Source organism: Armigeres subalbatus, chromosome 2 (assembly GCF_024139115.2).
Source record: "Armigeres subalbatus isolate Guangzhou_Male chromosome 2, GZ_Asu_2, whole genome shotgun sequence".
NCBI lineage: Eukaryota > Metazoa > Arthropoda > Insecta > Diptera > Culicidae > Armigeres > Armigeres subalbatus.
The window spans coordinates 426,270,040-426,293,553 of record NC_085140.1 but is presented as its reverse complement, the minus strand read 5'-3'; the positions used below and the strand labels follow the sequence as shown (position 1 = coordinate 426,293,553).

The 23,514-nt window shown below is 41.6% G+C and overlaps 1 protein-coding gene across 1 annotated transcript in view; it reads left to right on the top strand.

Annotated features, from left to right (window-relative positions):
* The window catches only part of LOC134210338 (fibrillin-1-like), a 57,870-nt gene that overhangs the window by 31,438 nt on the left and 2,918 nt on the right, over positions 1-23,514 (top strand). The window contains exon 5 of the mRNA XM_062686388.1: positions 23,320-23,505. Coding sequence (XP_062542372.1) covers positions 23,320-23,505 — 186 coding nt within the window. The remainder of the gene's footprint in view (positions 1-23,319; positions 23,506-23,514) is intronic.

Below are 23,514 nucleotides of genomic sequence, written 5' to 3'. Positions count from 1 at the left end.
GTTGGATTTCATTTGGCACGTTCATTTGTTGTGAAAAACGGAATTTCATTCACAAAAGTACGTATTTTCATAGAAATTTGGTTTCTCTCCTCTGCAAAACGGAATTTCGGCTCCTCACTTTCAGAATAAAGCTTGAATTTTGTAGAATGGGCTTTGTAGAATACATGTGGGTTGTTGGATTTCATTTGGCACGTTCAATTATTGTGAAAAACGGAATTGAATTCACAAAAGTACGTCTTTTCATAGAAATTTGTTTTCTCTCCTCTACAAAGCTGAATTTCGGCTCCTCACTTTTAGAATAAAGTTTGAATTTTGTAGAATGGGCCTTGTAGAATGCATGTCGGTTGCTGAATTTCATTTGGAACGTACATTTGTTGTGAAAAACGGAATTTTATTCACAAAAGTACATCTTTTCATAGAAATTTGGTATCTCTCCTCTGCAAAACGGAATTTCGATTCCTCACTTTCAGAATAAAGTTTGAATTTTGTGAAATGGGCCTTGTAGAATACATGTAGATTGTTGGATTTCATTTGGCACGTTCATTTGTTGTGAAAAACGGAATTTCATTCACAAAAGTACGACTTTTCATAGAAATTCGGCTTCTCAATGCGCCAAATGTCATCCAATCAACCATATGCATTCTGCAAGGCCTATTCTACAAAATTCAAATTTTATTCCCAAAGCGAGGAGCCGAAATTCAGCTTTGCAGAGCACAGAATCCAAATTTCATTGAAAATACGTATATTTGTGAATTAAATTCCGTTTTTCACAACAAATGTACGTCCCAAAAAAAATCCAACAACCCACATGTATTCTACAAGGCCAATTCTACAAAATTCAAACTTTATTCTAAAAGTGAGGAGTCGAAATTCAGCTTTGCAGTGGAGAGAAACCAAATTTATATGAAAAGACGTACTTTTGTGAATGAAATTCCGTTTTTCACAACAAATGTACGTGCCAAATGAAATCCAACAACCCACATACATTCTGCAAGGCACATTCTACAAAATTCAAACTTTATTTTTAAAATGAGGAGCCGAAATTCAGTTTTGCAAAGAACAGAAATCATATTTCATTGGAAATACGTACTTCTGTGAATGAAATTCTGTTTTAACAACAAATGTACGTGCCAAATGAAATCAAACAACCCACATGCAGTCCACAAAGCCCATTCTACAAAATTCAAACTTTGTTCTAAAAGTAAGGAGCCGAAATTCAGCTTTGCAGAGGAGAGGAAGCAAATTTCTTTGAAAAGACGTACTTTTGTGAATGAAATTCCGTTTTTCACAACAAATGTACGTGCCAAATGAAATCCAACAACCCACTTACATTCTGTAAGGCACATTCTACAAAATTCAAACTTTATTTTTAAAATGAGGAGCTGAAATTCAGTTTTGCAAAGAACAGAAATCATATTTCATTGGAAATACGTACTTTTGTGAATGAAATTCCGTTTTTCACAACAAATGTACGTGTCAAATAAAATCCAATAACCCACATGTATTCTACAAGGCCCATTCTACAAAATTCAAGCTTTATTCTGAAAGTGAGGAGCCAAAATTCCGTTTTGCAGAGGAGAGGAAGCAAATTCCTTTGAAAATACGTACTTTTGTGAATGAAATTCCGTTTTTCACAACAAATGTACGTGCCAAATGAAATCCAACAACCCACATGCAGTCTACAAGGCCCATTCTACAAAATTCAAACTTTATTCTAAAAGTGAGGAGCCGAAATTCAGCTTTGCAGAGGATAGAAACCAAATTTCTATGAAAAGACGTACTTTTGTGAATTTAATTCCGTTTTTCACAACAAATGTACGTGCCAAATGAAATCCAACAATCCGCATGCATTCTACAAGGCCCATTCTACAAAATTCAAACTTTATTCTAAAAGTGAGGAGCCAAAATTCAGCTTTGCAGGGGAGAGAAACCAAATTTCTATAAAAATACGTACTTTTGTGATTTAAAATGCGTTTTTCTCAAAAACTGGACGTGTTACAGAAAATCTGAATACGTACCTGAATTCAGCGTAAAAAATCTATTGAGTACATAAAAAATGGTTGAAGGGAGCGAAAAAAAGCTCAATTTTGTTGGATAGTGTAATTTGTAGGAATGCAACTAAAAAGCACTCGTTACGAAATTTCACGAGATTCAGCAGCTGATTGGAGCAGGAATGTAAACCATCGTAAAGTCATGTAGAATCTCGCGGATTTGAGCGACTTCATGCAGCATGGAAAAAGAAATTCGAAGAGCGGGAAATGTTTGACAGCCGGGAAATGTTTGACAGAACTGCAAAATAATTCTGCTTAGAGAATTGATTTCAAAATATCCCGCTACTCGCTTGAGAACAGAAAAGCGGCTCTATCCGCAGCACCTAGGTCGCCATAACTAACTTTAAATCGCCTGATTTTTTAAAACGTCGTATATCCAAAAGAAAGACTCACTTTGTTCACTTTCTCTTTCGATTATAACAAAGGCATATACTACACGCTTAAAATCAATTGAGCACAGATATGGAGAAAATAGCTTTGTCTTGCGTGCTGACTGCTGAGGTGAAAATATTGCAACAAATGCAAAACTAGCCTAGATATTAGCAAAACAGAGTCCAATGAAAGAGGTCTCTCATTTGGACATACGACGTTTTCAAAAATTAAACTCGAGCAAATCCGATGCGCGCGCCACTAGTGATCGATGAGCCAACTAATGATTATTTGAATTGACCAGTAAATCAGTGAACAATGGAAATTTGACGAGTGCTATGTCTGTTTGTCTGTGTTTGTAATTTAACAGATGACAGGGAGCCATTGCTGCAGCTAACTACAATTTTATTGGGTCTCTTGAAGATGAACATGCCCCTGTTTTTGCTTTAACAAGACCATCTAGAAAATAACAAGTACTGGAAATAATATCTAATAAAAATTCCAAAACGCAGCATCAGCGATGAATAGTGAGATATTCAGTAACAATAAAGTTATTGACAGATGTTCAAATCATGGTTGGGTTAATGTCGAAAGTATCCTTTTTCAAACACGTGTAACTTCTGCATAATTTTCACCCAGCACGAAGCTAAGAATAGCATTAGTGTTACAACTTAAGTATGCGTATCATTTCAAAATTTGAAGTGAAAATTAATATCATTCTTTAGAACACAGGATAACAGTCCATAGATTTGTCAGCAATGTATTGAATTTCATGCTTTTGGAAAGCTTGAAAGCTTCATGCAAATTTGAACAAATACGCGTCTGGACACAAAATCTAGAAATGCATAAATGACTCATCTAGTATATTTATAAATTCGTCACAAACAGTGATACTGATAAGTAGCATGGCCCTTTGGAAGTAAGTCTTTTGACTTGCCAGCATACAATCGCAAATCAGTCCCACACGACTAGGGAATATGGCAGCAATGGAACGAATATGCGGGCAGCCTATACTTCGTGGCAAACACTCTGCTGTGCCAATGTGTATTGTGGTTCTTTACAGCCGTCCGATATGGAAACATATTCATCAGTATCGCATTTCGCTCATCCAAAGAGATATAAATTCTTCAGCATGATAGCATATTAAACCGTCAACCATCCAGTCCCAGCGATACTTAAATAACCAACTGAAACGTGTTTAGAATCGTGAACAACTCGTAATCATTGGTGTCACACCCATCACGGATGGTTTGACGCCCGCGCCGTCGCTTTGCCTTCCATTTATGGGCAGGCGTCATCTACTTTAAAACGAAAATTAATTCCAAAATTGTTTATTGAACCGCTTTCCCCCGGCCGTTTAATAGCGCACAAACAATAATCACTAATCTTTGATGGGGTGTTGAGTGTGTGATGGTCGTAGCCGTAGGATATCCATCCAATAGCTCAGTGGAAAAGTTTCGCTAAAGCAGCGGCTTCGTCGGTTATTGTGATCCAAAGTACGCAGCGCGCATGGCCACTTATGGATTGTTTCGTTCTGCGTTTTCTTGCAAGCTTCGTAGATTGGTAGCTCATTAGAATGTGCATCTTTTCTTTACAGTGGCGTGTACAAATCAGTATAGAAGTGGTCTTAGTTATTGGAGTTGATTCACGAAATCCAAGAAAAGACTCGAATCTTCATTTATAAGCTATAAACAGAAAATAAAAACATTTTAGTAAATCCGAATCTCTCATTCTCTCGATTGTTCAAGTGACGAAAGTGGGTCACATTTTTATATATTTTTTTAAATTCTTTATTTAGGTGTTTTTTTAATTCTAGATTAAGTTCAACACCGACACATTTTTATATACAAACGCCTAAAACACGGAAAAAGATTTATTTGGGCAAATTCCCAACTTTAATGCCGCATTTTAATCGAATTACTTGATTTCGCGCCTCTGTTGTATATATTCCATTGAAATCCAAACAACTTTCGTTGAAATCCTATTTTTCAACGGAGAAGGGCCTTTTATCCGTCGACAAGGTCGAAAGATGTTTAGCCGAATATGTCATTAGGCCGAAACCCATCTTGCCGAAAGCCATTTGTCCGATGAAATCGTCTGGTCGAATAAGTCATTGGGCCAAATGTTTCATTCGGCCAAAAATGCCATTTGGCCAAACAAGTCATTTTGGCCAAATTAATATTTTCCACCAAGATCCCCAGTAAGTCTTGTGACCAAAGGTGTGGGGTTGTCAATTCGGAAATAGCAAGCTCGATTCTCAGTCTAATACTTTACATTGTACTACTTTAAAACGAAAATTAATTCCTAAATTGTTTATTGAACCGCTTTCCCCGGTCGTTTAATGCACTCTATTACAATATTTCTAATCAACATCGTTTTACCAAAACCTATTGTTAAATGTTATAGGTTAAGGCTACCAATGTAATAACTAGGTCTACATAATTGATTGACGACACTCATCGTTGGCCGTAGAAAAGCTTTCAATCAATAACTGTGGAAATGCTAATAGAGCACTTAGTTGAAAAGCAGGCCAAGTTCCAGAACCATAGAAAAACAAGGACATGCGACCGAAAGCGTCGTTTGACCGAACTGCCAGACAGCCGGCCAAATGGTATTTTCGGCCAAATGTGATATTCGGCAAAACAACTTTCGGCCTTGTGGCCTTCGGTCAAACAACTTTTCGCCTTAGTCTAGGACTAAATGGTCTTCGACCGAATGACTAAGCCAAACGGCCCTTTCCGTTGAAATGGACAACTGTCATTTGGCTGAAAGCTTTCGTTAAGGGATTCAGAAGTTCACTAAGTTGATCGGTAACTGAGCAATACTCCTCCCCCCTACACCCTCCCTCTTTTCCAAAGAGCATCCCTAACTCCCTATCGTCGTCTCCTTAAGACAAAAATTATGTGTTCCGAATTTGGTGGAAGTCGGTCAAGGGGTTCAAAAGTTTAGGGAAGATCCATTAATTACATAACGCAAAAATTTGACTTTTTCAACCATCCCTCCCCCCCTAGGTCACACTTTTTGTATGACGCTTCCGAAAATTTTTGTATGGATCGTCACACTTCCCCCAAAACCCCCTCCCCCCTCTAAGCGTTACGTAATTTGTGGACATTCCCTAAACTAAATTGCTCGTTTTCTTATGAATACATCTCCCCCTAAGGGGCCGTACACATATTACGTAAGCACTTATGGGGGGTCAATCAATATCTTACGCTCCATAGAAATAAAAAATCTTTTGCATGAAAAAAATCTTACAAGGGGGGGGGGGGTTCGAAAAACCCAGAAAAATTGCTTACGTAATAAGTGTACAACCCCTAAGGTGTAAGAAAGGTAAAAAGCATCTGTTAATAAATATAAGACCAGCATTAAAAATCTCATATTTGCTGCAAATAACGTCTATGTTGATTTATTCTTTCTCCAGTGTTGTCCTTTCACAATCCCTTAAAACACCAATGACCCATTCTCGATTTTTTTTCAAACTTTCAGATTATTACACCCATCGCTGTGACAGACCCGACCACAATTCTCCACTCCGGAGTTGGAGTTGCGCATATTGATAACTTTCGGCACTCCGGCAGTTACCGCCTCGTACACAAAGCCTCTCCCAACGTACATCGAAGCAACGAGCACTTGTTAATGTAAGCAACGCCACACAAACGATCACACACTGTGACTGGGTGGCCGGCCACTTACTGGCTTCTTCTGCACCCAGAACGGACATACGCGTAGCGATTGTGCGTTCTCTGGCGCGTCGCTGGAATAGTAATCAGCTCCAACGGAAGACGCAGTCCAGGGCGGATCCGTTGCCGGATTCGATAGTCGCGGGATGATTGGATTCGCTTCAGCCAATCCCTTCCGACCGGCAGCTAATCAGTCAGGAGGCAATCAACGCCCGTGACAGTCGCGGTTCAACACGCGTGTGATCGACGCCAACGGCCAACCATCGACGGTGATCGCGTGAAAGCAGCATTCATTCTTTTCCGGTCAAGTGATTTATGCTGCTGCTGTTGCTGCAGCGTTGTCTGAAAATAAAATTCCCGGTTAGTGATAGCAAAAATTTCAAACAAATTGCATCGTGAGTGATTGGAACAAAATAAAGTGCAGTTATTGATTTTATGTGCAGATGATACGAAGTTTTGAGACCATGCTCTATCTGAAGATTATTGTTGTGGTGCTTTGTGTGACAATTGCGTGGGATGCTGTGGAAGCTGCCGAGCCGTGCTCTAATACTACCGTGTAAGAGAAATGGGAAAAATATTAAAAGTATGAAGAGAGTCTAGAATGAATGCAACTACATGTGACAACATGTGACTCACATGATGTGAGATGACTGGTCAACCACAATATCTATTCGTTTGAAGATAAGCTTGAAGTTAAGAAGATTTAATTAATGGATTCGGGAACACCAGTCACGTTTTCCAGAACGTTCCAGAAAACGTGACTGTATTCCCGAATCTGTGACTGTTATTGCCGAAAAAATACACCGTGAAATCGTTAGTTCACGAATTTATGAACGCTTTTTTTGTGTGCAATACTCCAAAACCAAAAATTATTAACCTTTGATTTTATTTATTGAACGGCTACTCAGTCTTGCACTTATTACAACGAGTTTTTTATTTACCCGACGTTTCGACACGGGGATTGTGTCTTTTTCAAGGGGAAAATATTTTTATTGTTTGTCATCGTATGTTTAGTCTAACTTGCACCGTCTGTTTGTCTAATTGTCCGTACATGACTTCGGAAGCACTGTTATAAATTTTCATTTTTTTTTTTTTTTTTTTTGAAAAGTTATGTCAAAATAGTAAATTTTCAACACCTTCCTTTCTCACTTCGGAACGCTTTTTGTATTAAAGATGATTTTTTTCATTTATTTCTTGTGGTAGTATACTAAAAAACCCAGATTAATCCACCTAGCGTTGATGGTGCCTTTCTCGCATTTAGTTAAGACACGAACCTTATATGGGGTTTATATGATCCGTTGTACCATTTTCTTCATAACTTTGAAACGCAATGACCGATCGTTGTGAAATTCAATAGTGATCAACAAGGCTTTGTCCCCTGTCGAATAAAACTTGTTGCGAGAAAATCGGTTAAGGATTACTATATGAAAAGTTGTCTAATGTTTTTTATAGCTTTTGTGCACACACATACACACATACATACACACGGACAGACAGACATGTGCTCAGCTCGTCGAGCCGAAAAAGTTCGTTTTCGGAGTGAAATGATAGCCTTTCGGTACAACTTAGTTGTACGAGAAAGGCAAAACCTGATCTAAAAAACCTAAAAAACCACCTAGCGTTAATTTTGCCTTTCTATTGCATTATATAAAAACAGTATTATGGCCATAACTTTTGAGCTCACAGTCCGATTCGCCCATTTTTAATGGGAAAGAGTTCCACGACGAATGCTTTTTTACAAGCAAATCGGTTAAGGACGAAATTTTCGTAATCCAATTTTAACCCACCTCGCGTTTTAAGCAGGCATTGCAATATCATTTGAGCACACAATATCATCTTTGCTAGTGCAAAGATAAAGATATTATCCCTAATCAAAGAGCACTCTGGAAAGATATTATCATTTGACCATTTGATGATGATCCTGATAGCGAGCGCGGTTCGGGGTTTGTTCACATTGCGAGGGTGTTGCTACAACAAAAGCAGTGAAAAACTTTTCTCCATGGCAAACATTGCACTTTGTTTACTGAGCAGATAGATAACTAAGATCGACATCCCAGCATATCATCAGTATCTTTGCTCAGAAGATCGAATGATGCGATAAATTGCAATGCCTGGTTTTAAGTGCACCACTTTCAATAATGAAGCAACGAGCTATCATCTTTTGATTACACGCTTGCTGCAACGTAGCAAAGCTAAAAAAAAGATGACAGTTATTTGTTGCTTCTTTGTTGAGATAGGTGCCTCTAAAAATGTGAGGTGAATATTATTTAGATTCTGGACAATTTAACCTTAAGGATAATTGTATTAAAATGAGTGAGTTTAAAAATGAATTTTGGCCATAATTTCCGAGCCAATAGTCCAACCTAGACATTTTCAATAGGGCACAATGGAAAAATACTATTTAATGAATGCAAGTTCTTGCGAGTAAATCAGTTTAGGGTAAGCGCATGGAAAAAGGTAAGGGTAAGGGTTAGGGTAAGGTTAGGGTAAGCGCATGGAAATTCCCCCCGTAAGAATATCCACAAGGCCACATGGAAATCACCTAATCAAGTAACGGAAAACCAAATCGACCACGTTCTAATCGACGGTAAATTCTTCTCTGACATCACGAACGTCCGCACTTACCGCAGTGCGAATATTGAATCCGACCACTACCTCGTTGCAGTATGCCTGCGCTCAAAACTCTCGACGGTGTACAACACGCGTCGAAGTCGAACGCCGCGGCTTAACATTGGGTGGCTACAAGATGGTAGACTAGCCCAAAAAGTGGCACTCCCAACGGAAGAGCAGCTAGGCGCAGCATCTCTTGAAGATGGCTGGAGAGATATTCGATCCGCCATTGGAAGCACCGCAACCGCTGCACTAGGCACGGTGGCTCCGGATCAGAGAAACGACTGGTATGACGGCGAATGTGAGCAGTTAGTTGAGGAGAAGAATGCAGCATGGGCGAGATTGCTGCAACACCGCACGAGGGCGAACGAGGCACGATACAAACGGGCGCGGAACAGACAAAACTCGATTTTCCGGAGGAAAAGCGCCAGCAGGAAGATCGAGACCGTGAAGAGACGGAGGAACTGTACCGCGCTAATAACGCACGAAAGTTCTATGAGAAGTTGAACCGTTCACGTAAGGGCCACGTGCCACAGCCCGACATAAACGGGAACCTTCTTACGAACGAGCGTGAGGTGATCCAAAGGTGGCGGCAGCACTACGAAGAGCACCTGAATGGCGATATGGCAGACAACGGTGGCGGTATGGTAATGAACCTAGGAGTACGCGCGCAGGACATGCGACTTCCGGCTCCGAATCTCCAGGAAATCCAGGAGGAGATCGGCCGGCTGAAAAACAACAAAGCCCCTGGAGTTGACCAACTACCAGGAGAGCTGTTTAAACACGGTGGTAAAGCACTGGCTAGAGCGCTGCATTGGGTGATTACCAAGGTTTGGGAGGATGAGGTTCTGCCGCAGGAGTGGATGGAAGGTGTCGTGTGTCACATCTACAAAAAGGGCGATAAGCTGGATTGTAGCAACTACCGCGCAATCACATTGCTGAACGCCGCCTACAAGGTACTCTCCCAAATTTTATGCCGTCGACTAACACCAATTGCAAGAGAGTTCGTGGGGCACCCAAGTAGCACACGCAACATCTTCCAAAAAGCATCTTGTTTCTATTCAGTTTCATTAAAGGCATTGGAAAAACATCAAAGCACGAAAAAATTGCATCAAGATGTCAAAAACGTTCGAGTAGTGCTCAATGTTTCATTACCATTGGAATGCAGCACGTGTTTGACATTTGGAAACAAACAACCAAAGAGTACTGCACTTTATGTTGCAAACACGAAACAAAATCATCAAGTTGCATATTTTTCACCATGTAACTTCAATGCGTCTTTCAAAATTTATTTGTTTGTTTAAATTAAGTTGCACATAAGTTGAGTGTGTCTTCATGTTTAATTTAGCATCGTTCAACGTTTTGACAACTCACAATTTTTTCCGGCGATGGTTCAATCAAGTAACAGAAAACTCGAGTACAAAACTTCATAATCGTATGGTTTTTATGGTGAGTCAACATGCAGTCCCTTCGAAGTGTTGAATGGTGCTGTGGTAGAGTTGAGGACTATCAATCACAAGATCCATAAATCGAATTCAGTTTTATATTTTCGTTTTATTTTTTTTCCGCTGTAGTATTCTGCAACATTATTGCAATTCGAAGGATGTTTCCGTAGGCTCCACCTCTTGCGCTTTTTAGATTGCAAGAGAGTTATGTTTGATGGCACATACGCAAAGATTGTTTCTTTCCGAATAGTTGCAATACAGTGAAATGTTCAGTAGTGAAACAAGTTTTGCTGCCTGGGCAGTACCAGGCGGGATTTATGGGTGAACGCTCTACCACAGACCAGGTGTTCGCCATACGTCAGGTATTGGAGAAATGCCGCGAATACAACGTGCCCACACATCATCTATTTATCGACTTTAAAGCCGCATATGATACAATCGATCGGGACCAGCTATGGCAGCTAATGCACGAAAACGGATTTCCGGATAAACTGATACGGTTGATCAAGGCGACGATGGATCGGGTGATGTGCGTAGTTCGAGTTTCAGGGGCATTCTCGAGTCCCTTCGAAACCCGCAGAGGGTTACGGCAAGGTGATGGTCTTTCGTGTCTGCTATTCAACATCGCTTTGGAAGGAGTAATACGAAGAGCAGGGATTGACACGAGTGGTACGATTTTCACGAAGTCCGTCCAGTTATTTGGTTTCGCCGACGACATTGATATCATGGCACGTAACTTTGAGAGGATGGAGGAAGCCTACATCAGACTGAAAAGCGAAGCTAAACGGATTGGACTAGTCATCAACACGTCGAAGACGAAGTACATGATAGGAAGAGGCTCAAGAGAGGTCAATGTGAGCCACCCACCACGAGTTTCTATCGGTGGTGACGAAATCGAGGTGGTTGAAGAATTCGTGTACTTGGGCTCACTGGTGACCGCCGATAACGATACCAGCAGAGAAATTCGGAGACGCCTAGTGGCTGGAAACCGTACGTACTTTGGACTCCGCAAGACGCTTCGATCGAATAGAGTTCGCCGCCGTACCAAACTGACTATCTACAAAACGCTTATAAGACCGGTAGTTCTCTACGGACACGAGACCTGGACGATGCTCGTGGAGGACCAACGCGCACTGGGAGTTTTCGAAAGGAAAGTGTTGCGTACCATCTATGGTGGGTTGCAGATGGCGGACGCTACGTGGAGGAGGCGAATGAAGAATGAACCACGAGTTGCAACAGCTGTTGGGAGAACCATCCATCGTTCACACCGCGAAAATCGGAAGACTGCGGTGGGCCGGGCACGTAGCCAGAATGTCGGACAGTAATCCGGTGAAAATGGTTCTCGACAACGATCCGACGGGAACAAGAAGGCGAGGTGCACAGCGGGCAAGGTGGATCGATCAGGTGGAGGACGACTTGCGGACCCTCCGCAGACTGCGTGGTTGGCGAAGTGCAGCCATGAACCGAGCTGAATGGAGAAGTCTTTTATGTGCAGCACAGGCCACTCCGGCCTTAGTCTGATGATAAAGATAAAGCATGGAAAAAGAGTTAGATTTTTTTTCTCACACACATACGAACATTCACACACACGCACATACAGACATCACCTCAATTCGTCGAACTGAGTATATCGGTATATAACACTAAGGATGTTCCGATTTGCTTTGAAAAGTTTGTTTCTGGAGCGAACATATAGCCTCTATGTATGCTTAATAGTGTACGAAAAAGGCAAAAATGGACAAATTTTATTATTATATTAGGCAGAATTTTACTCATGGTCATCAAAGCTTAACAGTTCAACAACATTGTGCATGATGTTTTACTGCGGAGTACTAAACTGTTTTGTTCGTCAAATATTACGTAAAATATGCTTTTACTTGGGCCCTCCTTAGCCGTGCGGCAAGACGCGCGGCTACAAAGCAAGACCATGCTGAGGGTGGTCTAGGCAATTTTCGGATTGGAAATTGTCTTCCTGGGCATAGAAGTATCATCGTGTTAGCCTCATGATATACGAATGCAAAAATGGTAACTTGGCTTAGAAACCTCGAAGTTAATAACTGTGGAATTGCTTAATGAACACTAAGCTGCGAGGCGGCTCTGTCCCAGTGTGGGGATGCAATGCCAATAAGAAGAAGAAGAAGAAGATGCTTTTACAAAACAACTTAAAACTAAAATCTGGAAAGAGCTGTTATCACTTAACTATGCCTATTGCGTAGGTCTGTTCGAGAGCGTTGTAACGATATATAAATATGATACTTTTGACGAGAAAATATGGCAAAGTTGCTTATTTTACCAAAAAAAACAAGAAAGTTTAATTTCTAGGGGGGGTCAGTATGAACGCCGCCTACCCGTATCTGAAAAAATCTAAAAAATCAAAGCCACCCCAATTTAAAAAATATCGGATATAAGCTATATATTCATCACATTTTACACGTCCAAAATAAAATTTGGCATTTTAGTAGTTTTGGTCGCTCCTTTATATGAGGCAGTCCTATTGCAAGTTATATCGAAGCAGAATTTTTTCCCCGCCTTTTATATCTTTCTTTTTCTATAAAAGATTTCAACAGCATTTTGTAATGATTTATAAATGAACCGTTGTCAGAAAAAGTTCTACATAAACGATTTTTGTACGAGACACTGAATACGGCCTCACAGTTGAGGTCGAAATACGTATCTGTGAAGATAGCAAAACGTAGTGGAATTAAATGGAAATTACTAAACTCGTCTTGAACAGTTGAAGACAAAAGAGCTTAAATATTTTTTTCTGAAAAGGGCTCAGTAACTTGTTTTAAATTCGTTGGAGTGATGATGAGTTTTTACGCAGCTCTCCCAGACCGGCACACAGAAGGACCAATCTTCAAAAAGACGGTCAAAAACCATTTTTTCAAAATGATCCAAATTGAAAACTTGAGTCATGGGTTGTTAGTAGAATACTTGACGATGAAGTAAACATAGTTTTGAGTCAATTTATTCGGGTGGATCATACCTTTACAATCAATACAAGTTGAGCATGTCGTCGATTTTTAATTCTGTTAAATCTTGTAACACTTATCTTACTGCTTCATTATGTTGGCCACAACGTATACATCATCCAAACCTATTATATTTGGCACCATTACAAAGTGTAGTCCAAAAACTAATAAAGCCACGCATATACGTTCGTAAATTATTTTTTATCGCGGAGAAAGTACTCGGTCTTTATTATGTATAAAATTATTATTGTATTAAATATCTTCTTGCTGTATTCATTGTGAAATTCAAAAAGGTACCCATCGGTACCCATCAACGAAATTCATACTGTAGTTTCATTTTTTTGTCAGGAATCCATTCCTGCAGAAATTAGGTTCCGCCACCCTCCGCCCGCAAAGTTATTTTGGTTTTACTGACAGTGGTCGTTTCGGTCTTGCCAATCAATTTTGATAAAAAGCAACGCACAATATGTTTTCTCTTCTCCTTCTACTTCTCATTTGCCCCAATACAATGATGCGACATCAGCTGAAAATTTTCTAGGGGTTGTACACTTATTACGTAAGCGTTATTTTTGGGTTTTTCAACATCCCTCCCTTCATGTAAGATTTCTTACACACAAATGATTTTTTATTTATAGGTAAAACGACAGATCCCCCTCCTTCATAAGGGCATGCGTAATATGTGTACGGCCCCCTAGTACTGTTTGTTCTTGTCTCATGCATACTTTAATTAAGAAAATTCCACGTGATCATGAGTTTTTACAGGCACTTGCGCACTCATTACAGGCACTTGAAAATATTGTTAAAGAAAGTAGGACAAACTATCAAGTCATGTCTTGTTTAGTCGCAATGCAGGGAGAGTATCTTGTTTGACCCCTACATCTAATTTCTATACTCACTCTGTAAAAAGATCATGAGTTTTTCACATGAACCGTAATATCAAGAAACGATTTGCGCCTCTACAGCTTTACTTTGTGTGACGAAACAAAATCCATTCTATATGTTTACAATTTCTAATAATGGAATACAATTTTACGTTAGCACTGCAGTGAGGTGGCAGAAATTGGTAATTAAAGGTAGCAGTTAATATCTGTGAAAGTGCTCATAGAAATAGAACTCTACACTGGCGGCGCCAGCCATTGATATTTGATGAGGCACCACTTGGTGCAAGCACGTTGTCTTTAAGAACGTTAGCGTGCTTGCGACGACTGGTGACCCACCTCTCGTTCCGGTAGTGGATCTCTAGCTTACGGGTCGGTGATGCCGAGAAGATGAACCATCCATTCAATGAAATATCATAATATGTGGCTTGCTAGACCATTTTATTCACTTCTAACATTTATGACTGTCTTTTTTGGAATTGGTCCCACTGTGCGGCATGCCGTATTCGATCGCAGGGAGGATGATTTGCTTGTAGACAGCAAGCATATTTTTAGGGACAATGACGACCGGTGGTTGATTAACGGGTACAGCAATTTCAACAGAACACATTTTGACACGGTTTTGTCAACCTGCTGCCTGAAAATAAGCTTGCTGTCTAGGGTCAAGCCTAAGTAGTCAGCCTCGTTGGCCCATTCCACGGTCGTGCCATTGAGGATGATTTTACAGTCCTCAGCTGGAACAAGCCTGGAGAATTTCGAGCGGTGGAGAATGATGGTATGGGTCTTCGCCGCGTTAATACAGATCTTCCAGCTGGTTAAATAATCTGTCAGGACATCCAGGCCTCGTTGGAGTTTTGCCACGAGCGCTCGAATGAATCGTCCCTTGTAGACGATAGAGGTGTCATCTGCGAACAGTGAGAAAGTGCCGCCTTCTTGAGGTTCTGGCAAGGCGGAAGTGAACAGGTTGAACAACAGGGGCTCGAGAATACTACCTTGCGGGACCCCTGTGATAATGTCGGGCGCATTGAAACTTGCTCCGCTTCCGGAATGTCCTATCTGACAAATAGTTGTGAATGATCTCAGTCCGGAAAAGCGCGGATCTTATCGGAAAAATCATTATTTCTGAGGTCCACCATTCTGGCTTGGATAATTTTGGTCATGCGATTGCACCGAGTCTTAAGTGCAGGCAGCCCAGTACGTTGGTACTGGCTGCGAGTGACATTTCGAAGACGGATCAAATCTTTGATGGACAATTTAACCTGTTGCTTTCTTGACGGGCCTTTGGTACATGCTGCTCGCGGGCTAGGGAGAGCGCCTCTTGGATGCCGTGCAGCTGTTTGTCAACGTCCTCGAATGACACCGGATGCCGCTGGTAGTCGATGAAGCCACGCACCGTTGAAACCAAGGTTGAAACCGACCCCAGTCGACTTGGTGATAGTTACGCCGAGTTAGCTGGAGCCGATTCACCGAAGTTCCTACTTCAGCCACCACCGGATAGTGGTCCGCGCTGAGCTCCTGGAAGACCACCGACTGGGAGACTTGATCGTTCATGTTCGTGATGATGAAGATGTCGAACGTTGCATGGGCCCCAGACCGTGTTAACCGGGTAGGGCTGTCAGGGCTCAGGATAGTGTAGTGGCCCTCCAGCTCGTCGTTGGATCAGACGACTCCGTTCCGGTTTGAGACGGTGTTGCCCGACGATTGGTGGTTTACGTTGCGTGATGAACTGCTCCTGCCGCCGAGTGAGCTTGACTATATTCCTTCGTAGTTCGGCCGACGTGCCGTCGTCGACTTTGACTTGTGTGGAACAGTAAGCCACGATGAACGTGACGACTCCGACGGAGGTGGTGACTTCCACTCAAACGGCTTGGATGATTTTGAGCTTGAAATCTTTCGGCAGGCTGCAGATGATGTTGCTCTGCAAGGTGATTGCCACTCTTCCCGCTTTGAATCTTGTTCGATCGATCCTCACTTACCTCACAAGCACTTACCTCGGGCTTCATGTGGGTTTCGGTGATGAAAGCCGCGTCAATCTCCTTCTCCTGAAGAAAACCGCTGAGCTCGATGATTTTGCTATTGAGCGAGCAAACGTTTCAATTTATCATACCCAGCCATTTTCAATGACGGAAAGGCTCAGAGTGTAGATCTGATAGAACCGGATTTGCAGCTTCGAAGCCAAGCCGCAAGTTGGCTGAATACCGGAGTCAGCTGCTCCGGAGTGTAGAAGGGAGTGGAATCCTCCAGGGGTAGAGGATGCTCTTGCTCATCTTGCTGCCGGCGGAATCTAGAAAGAGGGAGCGGAGGCCATGCGCTGAAGGATAGAGTCGGCAGTGCTGAAGCTTGAACTGACGCAGGTGCTGCCGCCAGTCGCTTGTGCGGTTGTAACGCTGTGAGCATTGAAATCGCTCGACGGAGAGCCGCGATGGCCGGATAGTTCACCTCGTTGAGTATAGGAACACGGTTCTTCTTCAGTAGAGTCCTGGTGGAAGCCTCCTTCCGTATTTCCAACGCGGCTTCATGCGGCAGTTCCTGGTGCCGTGCCCGAAATTGAAGCAGTTGGTGCACTGCGTGATGTCGTGGTGCACTGACCGATCTCGCTCTCAGTCAACGACGGTGTAATTTATAAAATTGCGTAGAGCTTGGAATACTTGCCGTCAGCCCATAAATGGTTACGTTTGCTGCAAAAAAAAATGAAACGGTCCTTTGCACCTGGTCCTAATGGTTTGTCAGCAGCAGTAATTGTTAAATTTATTGACGCATTAGCAGTTCCATTATGTAGTATTTTCAATCGCTCACTTCAGCAAGCAGAATTTCCTTGAATCTAGAAGCAAACGTTCGTTACTCCTGTTTTCAAGTGTGGTGATAAAAACAATGTCGCGAACTACCGAGCAATTACGAGCCTTTCGGCTTTCTCAAAATTGTTTAAGATTATTATTTGTGGAGTTGTTCTTGATGCAACGAAAAATTACATATCGATAGATCAACACGGTTTCATGCCTGGGAGATCATTTACAACCAACTTGCTGAGCTTCACGTCGAAGTGCATAACGAATATGGAAGAGAAAGCTCAATTTGATGTTATTTAAACCGACCTAAAGGGAGCTTTGGAGCTTTCGACAAAATTGACCATGAAATTCTACTGCATAAGCTAGCTCGTCTTGGATTTTCCACGCAACTCTTGTCTTGGCTGGAATCGTACCTAACAGATCGTGAGCTTCGTGTGAAGGTTGTTGATTGTGAATCTGCTGTATTTTTGAATAAGTCTGGTGTCCCGCAAGAAACCAATCTCGGGCCGTTGCTGTTCATACTATATTTCAACGATGCTGCTTTAGTTTTGGATGAAGGTTTCAAGGTAGTTTACGCAGATGATTTGAAGATGTATATTGTGGTGCGCACGGAAGAAGATTGTCTAACTTTACAACGATCGATAACCTTATTCGCTGAATGGTGCAAGAGGAATAAACAGACGATAAGCGTTGAAAAATGTCACGTGATCACATTTCACCACAACATTTTGCCAGTACTGTTTGATTAGCATATTAATGGTAATGTTCTTTCAAGAGTTACCAATGTCATGACCTTGGTGTTCAGTTGGACTCGAAATTAGCATATGATCTGCATCGATCAGCAATAATATCGAAAGCGAATAGACAGCTAGGTTTCATTTCGAAAGGATTTTACAGATCTACACTGCTGGAAGTCTTTATACTGTGCACTTGTACGTCCAATTTTGGAAAATGTTTCTGTTGTATGGCAACCATATCAAGTCACGTGGAGTCTGAGAATCGAACGCGTACAGAAGAGATGCATACGTTTGGCGCTTAAAACCTTGCCTTGGACTCTTGGAGAGACCCTGATAATCTGCCGCCGTACCCCGATAGATGTCGTTTCCTTGGATTGGATACCCACTAGAACCCTTCGAAATTCAACATTGCTGCAGCCACGATTCCACAGAACAGTTTTTGGGAACAACGAGCCGATAGCAGCATGCATTCATGTATTCACAGCTGTGGAAGAACTTTTCGAGTTTAATGAACCAACCAGATGTTTTGCAAATCGAATCAAAAGAAGAATGTAGTAACCAAATATGCTTTTATTCATTAAGACTAACTTGTCAGATGTATTATTTTAAATACAAATACAAATCACGCCAACTGGCTTCATGTCCTTCCAGGTGGTGGAGCAGTGCTCCAGATGTACCAGGTAAAGCTGGTCTCGATAACTCCTCCCCTTGTCGTGGCGAACGATTTTGTGAACGGCCACTGGCTTCAGACCGCAACTTTCGAACTAAGCTTGGAGCTCCTCTTTCTACATGTCGTGGAGTCCTCGCAGGAAAGCCTTAAGCGGCTTCGTGCCGGGGTGGTCATGAGTGTAGTACTCATACATACGACGGGTTGATGATGGTCCTTGTTTGCAGGCATCACTTTCACGTCCACGATGCAGAGCCGAAAAGTACATTTCAGCTCCTGGGTTCTTTCTAAAATTACGTAAAGCTAAATTTGGTGATTTTAGACCCCCACCATCTCCTCGTAAAACTTTTTGTATGAAAGGTTTAATTTTTTTGTATGATCGTAACGGTCGGCTTGACCCCCTCCCCCCCCCCCTCAGCGTTACGTAATTTGTGAAAAGCCCCAGCTAGTAACTGGCTAATTTTCAAATTCAGCAAATCCTGCGGATCGCCCTTCACAAACACAGGCGGGCACTTCTTCTTCAGGTTGCACCTGCGGCAGCTGCGATTGAATATACGTTGCTCTGCAAAAGCTGCTTGCCTCCGAGAGCTGTAACTAATGGGGCAGCCCTCACTTCGGCACACATGAGACTCCCCTCCTCATAACCTCAGGGTCGGCATACGCGCTTGATTCTCTCGCGACCAAGAAAACGCCTGAATACTATTTAGCAACCTTCCCACTTTATTAAGCACACAGGTACCTTCACTTCTCCCACTTCCTTAACCGTCTATCTCCTACCTCCACACTGTTCGCGTTGCACCAACTGTCGGCGGGGCCCCTTCTCCGTTCCGTTTCTTCGCCTGCTTTCTCCCCGTTATTGCCGCGAACACTTTCACGGACACTTCTGTGGTGTTCTCGACTCCTCCTCGTGCCGTCACGGCTCTATCACGCTCGAGCTGATCGCGGACAGGTTTAACAGCGTCCCGAAACTGATGGCCAAAATGGCGGCTCCCACGAACAAGGCTTCTGTGGATTTACTCGATCGGAAATGATGACTCGAGCGTTGCTTCCGAATCCTCGTACTTCTGGCCGGAAACGTGATCACTGTCAGTTCTGACCCGATCGGAAGGAGATCACAGGTATTATCCACGGTAAGAATTACCACAAAGTAAAAGAGGGGTCCTGCGAGCACATTGGGGAAAGATGGTAATAAGCACCGTTTCAATTAGGGATTTTTTTTACTTTATTGCTTTATCGCTCACGTCTGTCGAACCAGGCTATCGATTGGATAATGATCCCTAGCAATGGCGCATCTCCTTTTCATACCCTCGACCTAGCTCATTTCCCCTCCAAGCTTTTCGCTCATCATGGCGTCTTCTACGCCACCCCCCAATGGCCGCCCATTTTTCCGTGATCCTACAACTGGTGGTGAATAGCGGAACTGTGTGGTGTGGCTGCATCCTTTCCGGTGGGCGATGGGTGGTTGTGATGCTTGGCGCATATTCAAACATGTTCTTGGTTTGTCAATACATATATTTATTACACGGAATAAAAACGCGAAAATCTCACACACCTCGAAACGACAGACACACCACTTGTTACAGAGCAGTGCGCTTCGGCAACTTTCCCGCGACCGACTCGGCCACCCACTCCACGGCTCCGTACAAGTAGGTGGCCGAAAATATTTTCAATTCATTTCAGCAATATTTCACCCTTATATCGTAGATTAATGTCTGAAATATGTGAAATACTTGTTTTGCAGGTCATTATTGCTTCTAAGGTCTCCAAACTTCCTGGAATACAGCCCTTTAATCTCCATGGAATATATCCCTTTTATCTACGAACGTAACATGTACACAGCAGTCTATAGATATGTATTTTATTGAAGCACAGACCTGTAGAGTTCGAACTAGAAATTGTATATTGTTTTTGTGTGTATTGAGATGTACAAAAGTTCTAAGTTGCCTAAGGACTCCGCGGAATACAGGCCTTTGCATCTACAAGCGCAACAGGTTGTCTTTGAAGGATTTCTCAAATTGGTTCAGACTCTTAACTCCAAAACAAATAAAGGGAATACAATATAAAGCTATATGAAAACTATACAAACTCCATGTAATAAAAGCTTCAAAATGTACAAGTATACTGAAACAACATTTATTTAATCATTATGTACATGAACATCCTCAACAAAATCGTCATATTTCTTAACGATCGATTAAAATATGTGCTAGGGCATTTTTCACTGTACTCGAATCTGCTGTACTGCAGGAACTTTCAGTCACTAACAAACTTTGAACACCTTCTGGATATTACAGATTAAATTTATTTTGAAGTCGGTTAACTAAGTTGCTCCCTCAACTCAAAGGATCCGACAAGTTCATAGCACGAATGAAAACGTCATGTAAATTATCCTCTCTTGAAGCTTCCTGGCATGATGAGTCCGACATTTTTTAAGTGCCTATACTGACACTCAGCTGCTTCTTCAGCCAAAATTCCAAAAGGTGCTGGTGAATGAATTATTCTATCCCCAGAGCATGGGCAAAGGCTTTATGCACCGTAGCAGGAATTTTATACCAATCATACAGCTGCAAGTATAACCGGTATGTTGCTTTACAATAACGGTCTAGCTTTTCAGAATTGATTGACTTTTGGCAGTTTATCGCGATCAGAATGTTCTAGAACCGGTGTATTAGCTCTTCGTTGACATCTAGTGCTTTACTTAACACCTCGCCTTTACCTAATTTGGATTCGAAAACGCTCTTCGACAAGTGCTTCCAGTTGTTCTTGATCCGGCTCCGCCTTGCCTTGGCTGATCGACCCTCACAACAAAGCTATGAAGCGTTTTCTGTATAAGTTGTTTTCTTTTCAGGTACGCTTCCTTTAATATCTTTAGCTCTGTTCCAGTATGAAAAAATTCTTCTAATTCAAATTCTGTGTCAAGCCATTCCTCATTGTTTCTCTATTGCTTTTTTTCATATTCATTTACTTGATACTTGATAGATACTGAGTTGCATCCTCTTGGTGAGCCTGCGCCTAATGGAGTGTCATATAGCTGTACACACCCTACCACGAAGCCTACGGCACTTTCCGTGTTAGGGGAACTGGGGGTAGGACGCCCACGTTAAGGAAAATGCCATTTTTATCAATGAAAACCACCATTTCAGCCAGTTTTCATCAGCGCATACTAAAGAACAGCATATCTGCGACTGACTACCGATGACAGATATCTAATTGTACATTTTATTGCACAGAAATTTGATTTTTAAAAAGCACCCGAAAAATATTGATTTTGAAACCATGCGGGGTGAGATGCGCCAGTGGATGGGTTAAAACGCGCATGTGTTTATCGTACTGATTTTCATTTTAATTGCCTACATTAAGGCAATTAACCGAATGTTTCAGCTGTTTCGGTCATACGAGCATGGGCGTACTGCCCCACACCGACCTCAGAAGTTTGAAGGCCCATCAAATCGTTTTAAGACAAATTTTGACGACGATTTCGTGTGGAACATAAAGAACACGAGTAAGCAGCATGGCTCATGGCTCAATTTTCAATTTACCAATGAATAACAGCGATAGAAAGACTAAATTTCACCGAGCTAGAATTGCATCAAAACACGCAAAAATCATTTTTTCGAGTTTTTCATGTGTAACTAGAGAAAAATCATGAAATATATGTATCCAATGGCAATATTTTCCATTGATTCATCGTATAGACTATTTAAAATAATCACAATGGGGATATTTAATCTTATTCAGGGGTGGCGCGTTTTAACCCCTATGGGCGTGTTACCCCCACTTCCCCTATCTACTCTCTTTATTACGAGACGAGCCAGCCTCGGGCTGAAAGTCTCGGTAATAAAGAATAATGAAAAAACTATCCCTATTTTAACTGTTCTTGATGCTCTTTTGGTATACGTATGAAATTGGTATCCAGCCCATCGCAGTCTGCCGTGTATTTTAGGAATACCCATATTCAATGTTACAAAATTATGACTTTTTTTCGAAAAAGTGTTCGGAATCGCAGATTTACAACCATAAGCAGCTGAATATTATTTTAATGCCTTCTGTGAGGACCAAAGAAAGACGTAGGGGTAGTCGCTAAGCGCAACTTTGAGACATTTTTTTTGTATGGAACTTTTTGTACGAAAAAAAAATTTTTTTGGTCGTGTCGTATTCGGATGTTTTACTTCCTATTTTCCCACATTCTACCCGTTCTTCGAAAGTCTACGATACAAGCTTTTAGAAGCTTTTTGAAAAGTTGGAAACAAGCTACTGTAGCCGGATATATTGGCAGTTGAATAATGCATTGATTTTTCAAGAACTAAAAAGTGTCTGATTCTGATGCCTATATCTTGATAAGCATATGGCTTTGAGTGCTGATATTCTGGGGTTTAATCCTCCAAAACATTAGCATTTAGTAGGTCAACTTGAATTACAAATCGGAGAAAGTCGATATTCTCATTTTTGGCTACCTGATTCCCCATAGCGGCACCGAGTCTCCAATGGCGGGTCCGGGAGAATATAACGCCAACGCGACGAAGCGAAAACGTAAACACAGCGAACGAGCGAGAAAAAAAACACTTATAAAACTATCTTTTTTTAACATTATAAGTTTATTTATTTTTGGCTGTGATACATCGGCTATGAAAAAAGAGGCTCAAGTCTCCCAGTCTCCTCTAAAGGTACGGCAATCTTCTTCTTCTTCTTATTGACATTACATCCCCACACTGGGACAGAGCCGCCTCGCAGCTCAGTGTTCATTAAGCACTTCCACAGTTATTAACTGCAAGGTTTCTAAGCCAGGTTACCATTTCTGCATTCGTATATCATGAGGCTAACACGATGATACTTTTATGCCCAGGGAAGTCGAAACAATATCCAATCTTGCTTTGTAACCGCGCATCTTACCCCACGGCTAAGGAGGGCCCCGTAAAGGTACGATCAATTTACGTTAACTACGCGTCATGAAAATGCGTTCAATTTTAAATTCAATTCAATATTCAATATTTCAAACCCATATGATCTATTCTCTTCATTCCACAGAAATTCACATGAAAAATTATTAGTTGCATTCATTTGAAAATCGAACGAATAATGTAAAATTAGAAAATAATTTCAACAAACTGATACATCGTCTTTCAGCAAGATAGAATACGTGAGGAAAAACGGCAAAAATGTGATGGTCGCGCGCAACAAATGCTGCAAAGGATACGTCCGCAGCAAAAACAAGTGCAATCCGGTATGTACGACGCCATGCGAAAACTCCAAATGTACCGCACCAAACTATTGCACGTGTAACGATGGATTCGAGAGATTGTCCAATTTTAGGTAAACTGA